At 38.4% G+C, this 13,580-nt stretch overlaps 1 protein-coding gene across 21 annotated transcripts in view; it reads right to left on the bottom strand.

Annotated features, from left to right (window-relative positions):
- The window catches only part of STK33 (serine/threonine kinase 33), a 168,688-nt gene that overhangs the window by 46,059 nt on the left and 109,049 nt on the right, over window positions 1-13,580 (bottom strand). For all 21 annotated transcript variants that reach the window (XM_081540800.1, XM_081540796.1, XM_081540790.1 and 18 more), the window contains 3 exons: window positions 4,970-5,108; window positions 2,297-2,385; window positions 375-459 (listed from right to left, as the gene is read on the bottom strand). In XM_081540800.1, the coding sequence (XP_081396926.1) occupies window positions 375-459; window positions 2,297-2,385; window positions 4,970-5,108 (313 nt within the window). The remainder of the gene's footprint in view (window positions 1-374; window positions 460-2,296; window positions 2,386-4,969; window positions 5,109-13,580) is intronic.

Here is a 13,580-nt window from a genome sequence, read left to right as displayed (position 1 = left end):
ATTTAATCAGAACTCTACAAAAAACTACTGGATGGCAATGAAATTCAATAAAAAATGGAAAGAAGCAAAACACATGCATTATTTTAGCATGGATTAACAAAATGATAATTAGGTTTGGGTGTATGATTACCTAAGAGACATAAACAGTTATAAGAACAGCCCAGAGAAATGATGAACACTATAATCTCCAAAGATAAGAACAATGAAAAATTTGTGACAACGACTAAAATACTTTCACTTTCAAGAAAAGAAAAGGTAGCTTGATCAGGGCCATTAAGTCATGATGCAAAATCAAACTGCTCAGATTTTAATCCACACAAGTTGTTCTACATTTTTCTATAGGAAAAAAAATCATTTAAAGCCTACTAACTTACCCATATAGATGGGTGTCCCACATGTGGTTTGCAGCATGGCTTCACTCCTTCCCTGCTTCTTCACTGCTAGGCCAAAATCAGTCACCTGCAAGAAGAAATTCACATAGAGTCACCAGTTTTACAGACCCAAAGTTCACACATTCTAGCAACAGGATTTTCACTACACTGTACTGCATTTAATTCAGGAATTCTTGAGGATAGAGGGGCTTTCCTTGTATTACTAATAAGGACCTTGCTTCCCCTCCCTACCTGCCCCTCCTTGTGGAAAAGAAACCTGGTCAAGAGAAACTTGGTTTTCCAAATTTTGAAAAAACACCCATAATGTTGATTATTCACTCCTTCTAATTTAAATTCACCAGTTCAACATAGGGAGTTGCTCTTCCAAGAAGGCATTTAACGTTTTTTAAAATAAAAAGTTATCTTTATAAAGTTATTTCATTGTAAAATACATTCTGGCCTTAGTAAGTTTATTATCTATTTTTCTGATGTTCAAGCTGTTTCAGTTTAAAGCACTGTTACAAATGCAAATCATTCTTGTCAGCACTCACAGAAACTCCTCTTTTTTATAATTATTTATAAAACATTTTCTCTAGTCAATGCTATCTTTTCTTTACTATTATTTCCTCTGTGTTTCTAGAGTATACTAATTTAAAAAATTATTACACTATTAAAAACTACGAGAAGCAAATTAACAGGAAAAAAAATACACAATATAACTACAAATACACAGGAGGCCTACTGCTGCAACTGCAGGCTTTCTGCTCAGGTCTAAATCTTGGTCATTAAACATTTGGTTATTAAATATTCAGTGTGTGTCCTTGGTACTTGGAACAGCCTTGGGCTGAAAGCAGAAAAAACAGGCACATTTACTGATCACACAACCAAAGATAAGATTGTGGTCCACAGACACTGAATGTAAAGTTTCCAGTACCTTATCGAGTAAGAAAATGTTCCTATCAACAATGTGATATCACTATTTCTCTAAAGAGATTAATAAATTTCTCCAGGAGTGTTCACAATGACCCTACTTGGAGCATCATGATACATTATCTTTCTCCACAGAAAATGTATACAGGTATCAAATATATAAAAGTTCTTATGACCCCAATTCAGTTCTTTGAAGGGCATTTATTCCTTCCTTCATGCACCAAATATTAAATGAGCACATACTATATTTCAGGCGTTACTCCAGGTACCAACAGTGAATAAGACACACAGAATTCCTGCCCTCATAGAGCTTATAATGGAAACATCTAAGAACATTTATTTGAGTAAAACAACAATACTGTTAAACCTATTTATGTTATAAATGCAACAGAGCAAGTTATTCAAAGACAACATTTTATTCCCAAATTAACACATTCATATATTTTGAAAGCAGCCACTTTAAAAATGCTAAGTAATAAATAATGTATCTGATCATTTATTTGACATTAAAGAACATTGAATTTGAATAAAGTCTTCAAGAATAAATACTTGGCATACTAACTGTGCTTAGGACATAAATATTAATACCCAAGAAATTTTTAAATGAGAAATACAGACTTCAGCATTAATTTAGTATCAAAGGCACAGCCAAGGCGCACTTTTTCTCTAAATCTGTAATACATTTACATCAAATTACCAGGCATAATTTTCAAATTAATTAGAATTCAGAGCATCTGTTTGTTTGCTATTAACTAATGATTTAGAACTATCCAAATGAATATCTACTTTAAAAAAATTCAGTAGCACTTCTTAACTTGTGAAATTTTTCTTGTCAGTCACAACCTCTTTTGTGAAATTTTAATTTTTTTAGCACAGGCTGTTTATTTTTGGCTGTCTAAAAGCTTCTGAAATGTATCTAAAAAGAGGATATATGTTGCCACTTTGATATCAAACTATTTATAGGCAAACGTTTACCATCATTTCTAATATCTTACCTTTATGTTTAAGTTCATTTCATTGTTAGCATCAATAAAGCTGCTTTTAACCATTATGTTCTCCAGTTTCAGATCTCTATGTACTATATCTACCAAGAAAATAGACAACAAATCAAATGAAATGGATAATGAAAAAATAATTAGAGCGGACACAAATAGAACTTGACTAGTTAACATCCACTGTTGAAAAAAATCTGAGGAGGGTCAGGTAAAATTCTGCCCCGTTTCATTCCCTTATATTCATATCCCTTTTCTCCATGTTTTTAACCTTAAGGAGCCACTGTCTTTGACTCTCTGTCCTCTCCCCAACCCCCTGCTGCTCCAACTGGCCACTCTTCATCATGAACGGCCTGGTGAGTGTGAAAGAGGATTGTGTCCAGTTAGGTATTCCCTGTAGGAGGAAGCAGCTTTCCCATGTCCTTCACTCTTCAAAGGGAGGATTACCTCTTTACTTCTATTCATGTGTTATTGTCAGCATAAACATTTAACATACTGCAACTTGGCTACATGTATACAAACTATACTTATTTCAATATATTTTCTGCATCATCAGTCCCACTTTGCTACTCTTTATACATTAAAGTTAAAAACAAAAACCCGTGAGACACAAAATCTCTAGTTGAACATGTCAGGGCTCATGCAGGACTTTTATGTACATGTAAATACTCTCATGTACCAAATATTTCCTTTGCAAATAACTGATCCAGTCCATATCCATTGTAATCATTTCCCTAAACTTGAAAAGCTATAGGTATAATTTCCGGGGAAATGAGGTTGGATGAGCACTGGACTGTCTACTACTCCTAGTTGTTTACAGTTCTCTTCCACACCCAACCTGTGTTTGGAATTTCTATTGTTCTCCTTATCTCTTCTTACATAAACACCACAAAACTTTAACTAATATATCTTCATAACATGGTTTGATACTTGGCAGGGCAAGTCTCTCTGCTGCCTCCACTGTTCTTTTTCATTGTTTTCTTTACTATTCTCATCCCTCTCAAAATAATTTTATCAAGTTCCATCATAAATCCTGTTAAGATTTAGTTTGAAACGTACTGACTTTTTAGCTTAATGTGGGAGAACTGAAATTATCAAAATATCAAGTCTTTGGTTTTCTGCTCTTGCAAAAATCCTCACTCTCTGCCTAGAAAGCCCTCCTTTTTTCACCTGAGTTTGTATTCCTCAGCTCAAGTTTTGCTTCCTCTGTGAATTCTTGCTTGACTTTCCAAATCAAACGAGGTACTTAGTACACCTATGCTCCATGCTCTCTATTTTGCTCTCAGAAATCATCATATTGTTTTCTGTACTCCATTTGAAAACAAATCATCAATTTGTTTTCTGTACTCCATCTCCTACCAATTTCCCTGAGAGGCAGATGCCTTGTATTTGAACCTCTGTAACTCTAGGACCAACCTCAATGCTGTAGGTGCTTAGGGAACATCTGTTGAATGAGCCCCTGGGTTCCAGCACCAGCTCTACACACCTAACCACGTCCCCTGACCTCTCTGGAGCAAAGTTTTTTCTCATCTCTTTTGAACTGTGGTGTTGGAGAAGACTCTTGAGAGTCCCTTGGACTGCAACCAGTCAATCCTAAAGGAAATGAGTCCTGAATATTCATTGGAAGGACTGATGCTGAAGCTGAAACTCCAATACTTTGGCCACCTGATGCGATGAACCGACTCATCGGAAAAGACCCTGAAGCTGGGAAAGATTGAAGGCTGGAGGAGAAGGGGATGACAGAGGGTGAGATGGCTGGATGGCATCACCGACTCAATGGACAAGAGTTTGAGTAGGCTTCGGGAGTTGGTGATGGACAGGGAAGCCTGGTGTGCTGCAGTCCATGGGGTCGCAAAGAGTCAGACACGACTGAGCAATTGAACTAAACTGACTGATAAAATGAGAAGCTTCTAAAGTCACATGTAAGCCAAACTAACATTGAAGGGAAAAAAAAGCAGGAGCATGAGGATAAACAGTAGCAATAATATCAAAGAATAGTAAAGCAATTAGAATAATATTTAAATGTGGATATTAAAGGAGTGAAACGACTCCCATATGGTACTGTACTGGTGGATCATACATTTGTCAAAACCCATGGAATGTTCAATACCAAGAGCGAACACTAATGTAAACTATGGACTTTGGGTGAGAACGATGTGTCAGTACAAGCTCATCAACTGTAACAAGTGTAACCACGCTGATAGGGGATGCTAATAATGGGGAAGGATGTGCATGCGTGGACAGAGGTATGTGGGAATCTCTGTAACTTCTCAATTTTGCTGTGAACCTAAAACTGCTCTAATAATTAAGTTTAAAAAAATTTTAAATGCCTAGTATATGCATATTTTTAACATTATTATTAATATATGAGTTTTTAGAAATTTCACTTCTATTGATTTTCTATTTTGGATTCAACAATATTAGCTTCTTTTCAAGTTGTTGTTAGAAATGTTCATAATTTCATTCTTATCCATGGACAATGTAATTGCATACCTGTCTTGTTTCTAATTAAAATAATTCAATAAATTTACAAAGGAAAAAATTTAATTTTTAAAATCAAATTTTCTGTATTAGTAGGCATTACTTCTGTGACTATGAATCCTGAATACAATCACCCTTAAACAAAAGTGCTATCTGCCTGCATGGAGTCAATGAGCTGGGTGATCCTCTTCTTACCCTTATCATGAAGATAGGCTATAGCTGAGGCGAGACTTTGAATGATCCACCTTGTCTCATTCTCTGAAAAACGACCTTTCCTATCCAGAATTTCTTTGAGTTCTCCATCCTCACAAAGCTCCATCACAAGATACATTTTCTGACATAAATATAAAGAGAGAGAGCACAAATTATTTAGTTGGGGTTGTTTAAATGTTATATATTGTATACAGAGGGTAGAAATATCATTATAATCTTAATCAGTCTATTCATTTAAACATATTTGCTGTCATGTACAAGATACTTTGTAGGATACTAGAGGGGAAAAAAGTGGAAGTATCAGTCACTCAGTCATGTCCGATTCTTTCCAACCCCATGGACTGTAGCCCCTCAGGCTACTCTGTCCATGGAATTCTCCAGGCAAGAATACTGAAGTGGGTAGCCATTCCCTTCTCCAGGGGATCTTCTTGACCCAGGGATCGAACCTGGGTCTCCCGCATTGCAGAAACCACCAGGGAAGCTCTACGAGAGGAAAAAGCAAGAATAAAACATACTCTTTACCTCCAAAGAGCTCAGAGTATGGTTATAATCACAATGTCATGTGACAAGTGCTAACAGAAGAGGAATGTCCAAAATGTGATGAGGTTACAGAGGAGGGGGTGAGCCTATAGAATTCTCACTGTGAAGAGGCGCCATTTCAGGCAGGTCTGGATGACTGAACAGGGATTTATGGGTAAAAAATATGGGCAAGAACAGGCATAGCACACAGCACTTGCAGACTCCAAAGCTGGAAATAACACTGGCAGTTAAAGAATAACACATATCTCAGTGTTAATAGCATCGGGAATTTGGTAAGTCAAGAAGACTGGAGTGGTGAGGGGTGAGGCCAGGAAGAACAGGTTGGTGCCAGGCTGTAAAGAGTCCTGGATGTCACATAAAGGAGCTTGGATTTTTTTCCCCCATATGCAATAAGTAGCCACTGAAGATTTTTTTTTTAAATGTTTGCCCACTCTGTGATCTCCAACCAGGGATCAAACCTGTACCCCCCACAGTGGGAGCACAGTGTCTTAACCACTGGACCACCAGGAAAGTCCCGCCATGGAAGATTTTGAAGCTTATGTCTGGAGTGGAGGAAGTGTATGTGCTATCATCAATTCTGCATTTCTAAACAAACTCTCCACTCCAACAGCAATGTAGAGCAGAACTCAACAAACTTCTTTTCTGTGAAAGCCAGATATAGATAGTAAGTATTTCCGGCTTCACAGGCCATACAACCTCTTCTATAACCACTCAGCTCTGCCGTGACAGCATAAAAGCACCCATAAACAATACAACAAATCTTTATTTATGGACTTTGAAACTTAGTTTCATATAATTTTCACATGTCATGAAATATTACTATTTTAACCTTTCTTTCCAACCACTTAAAAATGTAAAAAACCTAACTTACAGGCCATCAAAAAAACAGGCTGCACTCCAGACTGGTTCACATGCTGTGTATACTGACCTCTGTTCATAAAAGGGTAGATGTGAAAAGCAGAATGAAGAAAAGAAGAAAACGATGTGAAAATACGCAAAGGGAGAAATAGTGGAACTTAGTGACTAGTGGGGTATAAACGGTAAAAGCCACAAATGAAATGCCTCTTCCATATTTGCTGTATTTGTGGCTGTTTCTTATAATCACTTTTAAGTATTCCAATAGTCAGGTCATTTATTGAGTCAGAAAGATTCCCAGTCAACTAAAATGCATGCCTTTTTCATACCAATTGCTATTTAGACACAGACCAGCCTCCATGTCTCCATTTTTTCCTGTGCCACTACATTTTCATTGTTGTTTGTAAGATTCTGGGACCTGATCCTATTCTATTACCACTTCTGATGCAACTTCTGTGTTCAGTCAGCAAGCAGGAAAGCAAGAGGAGAAGGCTAACAACCTTTTTTCCTATAGTCAAAATTCTGACTCACTAAACCTTAGGATGCTTTAGAATTTCAAAAGTAACTACAGAATACTGTAAAGTCTAACGCAAAAATAAGCTTTTGAACTAGGCCATAGTTTTTCCACTGACAGCATGGCAGAGATGATGAAATGAAATGGTAAGTGAAATATCTGGAAGGCAAAGTTACATTAGCAGTGCTTACAATACAAATTGATCAATTTAAAACATGCAAGCTGATAAAAGTTATTATCAATAAAAGCTTTTCAGAAGTCTTTCTGTAATTGTTAAAAAATATTTGTGTGGGCCTGGAGAATATGTGGACTCACAAGAAACCCTACATAGTCAACAGATGATCAGTATTACTACCTTAGCCTAACCAGTCAGTTAACAATTTCCTTTAATCTTTAAGATGGCTTCAACTGGAAGTCTAGGCGTTCGTGTGAGTTGGGAAGATGGGGAGACAGATCTGACCTTTGTGAATCAAAGGCAAACAATAGGTAAAAAATACAATCACAGATGACGGTTTCCTTCACCTTCAAATTATTCTAGATTTGGACTCCCACTTATGTCCCAAAATGAAGGAACAGACCAGACTTGTCCTCCCTCCTGAAACAACCTAAAAAATGGATAAAATACATGAAATAACAATTTTCAGACATTAGTCATCAGGCAGCACAGTGATCAGTGACCAGCATCAGTCATCAGTCATCCCTGACAGCAGGGAAACCTATGAGACAAGCCCTACGACTATCCTAGCTTACTGTCGAGAGAGAGAGTTTCCAAGCCACAGAGAAGGGAAAGAAAACCCAAGCAGAGCTCAACAGTCTACATGAACTGAGGAGATTGTGCTGAGAGTCCAGGAAGGCCAAGACAACTAAACTCCACAGGCGAAATTGCCAAAGAGGGGAAAGCTGTGCACAGAGAAAGTGCTATAGATTTGCAGATGGCCCCCAACCTCGCCCTCAACTCTTTAGCAAAGTACTAACTAGCACACATGTATCAAGGATCTACCCAGAGGAAAACAAGATGGTGGAGGAGTAGGTGGACGTGGAGTACATCTCTCTCCACAGATACATCAGGAATACACCTTCAGACACAGAAGTGCATGCAGAACACCATTTGAGATTGGACAGGAGTACCTGACCAGCGGAAAAGAATATACAGACTCACGCAAAACTCGGTAGAACGAAGGAACCAAGGGGAAAAACAGGAGTGTTAGTAGGACTGGACCTGCCCTCGGCGGGTGGGGGAACTGAAGCAGGGGTCCAATACCCACACTGGGGCAACTGTCTCAGTCAGAGGAGAAACATTTAAGGCTGAGAGTGAAACATCTGATCTGTGGCAGCCTAAATGGAATGAGAATCAGATAGTTCTTGCTGCAACCATACATGCCCTGGACAGGGATGCAGCTCCCCTGGAAGGTGCACCGGCTGGGAGATAAGGAATTGTGGAGCAATCCCTGAGCGAGGACTGCTGTTGACTGGGGAGAGACAGATCGGGGGATGTGAGGGAGGAGACTGTGCTGGGAAATGCCTGCAGAGGAAAGCTGGGCAGCCATGGAAGCAAGGCGATACTGCGGAGTCATGCGTAGTGGGTGGAGCCATCACCATAGCCTCTCTCCCCCTACATGCCAGCATTGGCAGCTGAACAATAGAGGGGCTGGCCAAGCAAATGCCTGAGGCACTGAACTATAGAGTAGGACCCCAACCACGAGGGCTCCTCCATATGCCTGACGTGTGCAACAACAGAGAAGGACCCCAGGCAAGGGAGCCCTCTAAGGGCCTGAAGCTACGGAGAAAGACTGGCCAAAGAGGTCTTCTGATCGCCAGCCACAGAGCCACAAAAAAAGACTCTGATAGGGCCATAACTCCTGCAGCGGAGGCAGTCCATGTCCCTGCACACTTGGCGCCTCCAGGGTCCCCCCAAGCCAAGCAGTTGCATCACCTTCACGCTCAGCTCTCACTAGGGCAGAGATGCCACAGGCAAAAAAAGTCTCATGCCTATGAGTGCAGGGTTGCTTCTGTAGTGTCCGACTTTTTGCAACCCTTTAGACTGTGGCGTTCCAGGCTTCTCTGTCAGGAAGGGGGGTTCTCCAGGCAAGAATACTGGAGCTATCGGGCAATCTGGTTGCCATAACTTTCTAGAGCACTTTGTTTCCTGCTGCCCTAGCCGCCAGCTCCCCTGAGTACCTGGTGCTGCCAGAATCCCTGCAATTCTGCAGGGAGGGAGCTGTACCACCTCTACCCCTGGCCCTCACAGGGGCAAACCCAAGGCCTCCCGGGCAGCCTCAGGAGCAAACCCCGGTGGATGACCCACATGCAGAACTGGAAATAAAACCACAAGTGAAACCCAGGGGCAGTGTGACTAAGGAAGAAGACCCAAAACTCTCCCACCAGTTGTACAAGTGACAGATTAAGTCCACAGGATCAACTAGACAGACTGTCTCTGTGGAATATATAAAAGGTCATTGAGAGCTCCCACAAAAGAAAACACACTAGTTCTGAGAGCTGTGGATACTGGAGGCAAGAACACAGAGGAGTAGGCCCCAATTAGAACCCGAGCTTCCCCCACAGCAGGTCCAGAGATCAGCAGTGTTAGAGGGCATCCTAGGGAGATGAGGTGGACTGTGACTCCCAGCGAGGGAAAGGACTCTGACAGCAATGAATCAAGAAAAACATTTATTATTCTTATGTTTTGACTTGTTCTGTAGATTCCTTTGGATTTTCCTTTTGTTTTTCCTCCTCTGTTGTAGTTGTCAATTTTATTGGCACTATAAAATCTAATCAAGCTTTTGAGCTTTTTCTTTTTATTCTTTTTTTTTCTCAGTCACATTTTTTCTTGTTATAAACCTCTGCCTCTATGTTGGGCTTTTGCAGTTCTGGGGAGTTTTCCTTTTTTTCTTTTCTTTTCTCTTTATTTAATTTTAATTTTCTAAACCTATTGTTATTTTTTCTACGTTTATTCCTTTGTTTGCTTTTCCTACTGTTCTTTTCCCCCTGCAGTTAATCTTTAATATATATAAATCTTCTATATCTACCTCTATTTAACTTTGCATATCTATTCTTTCTTTTCTTTCTTTCCTTTCCTCTCAACATATTTGTTAGTTTTATTTTTATTACTTTATTCCCCAGTTGGCACCTTGCTTTAGTTTTGTTTTCCAGTTTGTGCTTTAGTTAGTTTTGTTCTTAACTGGTAAATATAATACTTGGTTTCCTTTGTTCACCGGGTCAATCTATTGTATTTTATTTTTGTTGGACTGTTTTGACTTTGTTCATGGGTATATATGTATATGTGTATATTTCATTATTTTAATTATTATTTGCCTGATTTTGTAACTGCCATTTGTCTGAGGTTCATCTTTGGTTTCTCATTTTTGGATATTTGTTTTAATCTCACTTAATGCCATAACAAACCATTTGTGAAACCTTCGCTCCTGACCAGAGATCAAGACCTGAGCCTTTGGAGTGGGAGCACTGACTCCAAGACCCTAGACTACTAGAGAACTAACCCTACTAGGGGGTATCAAATAGTGAGAACTCACACAAAGGAAACCACTGGCATACAAGACCTGGCATCAGTAGCACCTTGTGCAGGACGCCTCATCTAAACAACAAGCAAAACAAAAATACAAACCCAATCATCAGCAGACAGGATTACCACCTCACTCAGCCTTGCCCATTAGAGGAAAAACAAACAAACAAAAACTTAGCATGAATCTCATCCTATAGTAAGCTTACACAAACCACTGGACCAACCTTAGGAGGGCAGAAACCAAAAGGAAGAAAGAATTCAGCCTTGAAGGCTGGGAAAAGGAGATCTCAAACACAATAAGTTAAAAAAAAAATAATGAAAAGGCAGGAAATATTCAGGACTTCCCTGTACCTCAAATGGTAAATAATCTGCCTGCAATAAAGGAGAACAGGGTCAGGTTCCTGGGTCAGGAAGATCCTCTGGAGAAGAGAATGGCAATCCACTCCAGTATTCTTGCCTGGAGAATTCCATGGACAGAGAAGCCTCGCAGGCTACAGTTCATGGGGTTGCAAAGAGTCAGACACAACTGAGCGACTAACACACACACACAGAGAAATACTACACAAATGAAGGAACAAACTATAAACACAGAAGTCCAAATAAATGAAGAGGAAAGAGGCAAACTACCTGAAAAAGAATTCAGAATAATGATAGTAAATATGATCAAAAACGTTGAAAATAAAATGGAGAAAATGCAAGAATCAATTAACAAAGACCTAGCAGAATTAAAGAGTAAACATGCAGAGACAAACAACACAATTACTGAAATTAACAATACCCTAGAAGGAATCAATAGCAGACTATCTGAAGCAGAAGAATGAATCAGTGAGCTGGAAGATAAAATGGTGGAAATAACTTCTGAGGAACAGAATAAAGTAAAAAGAATGAAAAGAATTGAGGATAGTCTCAGAGACCTCTGGGACAATATCAAATATAGCAATATTCAAATTATAGGGGTCCCAGAAGAAGAATAGAAAAAGAAAGGGTATGAGAAAATTTTTGAAGAGATTATAGTTGAAAATTTCCCCAACATGGAAAAGGAAATAGTCAATCAAGTCCAAGAGGCACAAAGAGTCCCATACAGGATAAATCCAAGGAGAAACATGCCAAGACACATACTAATCAAACTAACAAAGACTAAACACAAAGAAAGAATATTAAAAGCAGCAAGGGAGAAACAACAAGTAACATACAAGGGAAACCCCATATGCTTAATAGCTGATCTTTTCAGCAGAAACTCTGCAGGCCAGAAGGGAATGGCAGGATATATTTAAAGTACTGAAAGGGAAAAATCTACATCCAAGGTTACTGTACCTGGCAAGGATCTCATTCAAAATTGACGGAGAAAGAAAAAGCTTTTCAGACAAGCAAAAGTTAAGAGAATTCAGTACCACCAAACGAGCTTTACAACAAACATTAAATGGACTTATAGAGTCAAGAAATACAAGAGAAGAAAAAAGATCTACAAAATCAACCCCAAACAATTAAGAGAATGGCAATAGGAACATATATATCAATAATTACTTTAAATGTAAGTGGATTAAATGCTCCAACCAAAAGACACAGACTGGCTGAATGGATACAAAAATAAGAACCATATATATGCTGTCTACAAGAAACCCACTTTAGACCTCAAGACACATATGGACTGAAAATGTGAGGATAGAAAAATATATTTCATGCAAATGGGAAGCAAAAGAAGGCTGGAGTAGCAATCCTCATATCAGACAAAATAGACCTTAAAATAAAGAAGATTACAAGAGATAAAGAAGGACACTACATAATGATCAAGGGATCAATCCAAGAGGAAGACATAACAATTGTAAAGGTCTATGCACCCAACATTGCAATACATAAGACTAACACTAACAGACATAAAAGGAGAAATTGGCAGTAACACAGTAATAGTAGGAGACTTTAACACCCCACTCACACCAATGGACAGATCATCAAAACAGAAAATTAATAAGGAAACACAAGTCTTAAACGATACATTAGATGAGATGGATCTCATTGATATCTTCAGGACAGTCCATCCAAATGCAGAAGAATACACCTTCTTCTCAAGTGCACATGGAACATTCTCCAGGATAGACCACATCGTGGGTCACAAATCAAGCCTCAGTAAATTTAAGAAAATTGAAATCATATCAAGCATCTTCTCTGACCACAACACTATGAGACTAGATATCAATTACAAGAAAAAAACTGTAAGAAACACAAACACATGAAGATTAAACAACACATTTGTAAATAACCAACAGATTACTGAAGAAATCAAAAGGAAAATAAAAAAATTTCTAGAAACAAATGACAATGAAAACACGACAACTCAAAACCTATGGGATGCAGCAAAAGCAGTCCTAAGAGGGAAGTTTATAGCAATACAATCCTACCTCAAGAAACAAGAAAAACATCAAATAGACAACCTAACTTTACACCTAAAACAAGTGGAAAAAAACAAAAAAAAAACACCTCCAAAATTAGTAGAAATAAAGAAATCATAAAGATCCAAGCAGAAATAAATGAAAAAGAAATGAAAGAAACAACAGTAAAGATTAATGAAACTAAAAGCTGGTTCTTTTCAAAGATAAACAAAATTGACAAACCTTTAGCCAGACTCATCAAGAAAAAAAGAGAGAAGAATCAAATCAACAAAATTAGAAATGAAAAAGATGTTACAATAGGCAATGCAGAAATACAAAGGATTATAAGAGACTATTATGAACAACTATATGGCAATAAAATGGATAACCTGGAAGAAATGGAGATTCTTAGAAAAGTTCAATCCTCCAAGACTGAACCAGGAAGAAATAGAAATTATGAACAACCCAATTTCAAGCACTGAAATTGAAGCTGTGATCAAAATCTCCCAAAAAAACAAAAGCCAAGGACCAGATGGCTTCACATGAGGATTCTATCAAACATTTAGAGAAGAGCTAATGCCCATACTTCTAAAACTCTCTCAAAAAGTTTCAGAGGAAGGAACACTTCCAAACTCGTTCTACGAGGCCACCATTACCCTGATACCAAAACTAGACAAAGACAACACACAAAAAGAAAACTACAGGCCAATATCACTGATGAACATAGATGCAAAAATCCTCAACAAAATTTTAGCAAACAGAATTCAGCAACACATCAGAAAGCTCATACACCATGAT

This window comes from Giraffa tippelskirchi, chromosome 11 (assembly GCF_054371585.1).
Source record: "Giraffa tippelskirchi isolate mGirTip1 chromosome 11, T2T-mGirTip1v1.2.pri, whole genome shotgun sequence".
NCBI lineage: Eukaryota > Metazoa > Chordata > Mammalia > Artiodactyla > Giraffidae > Giraffa > Giraffa tippelskirchi.
This window is presented reverse-complemented; position numbering and strand designations above follow the sequence as displayed.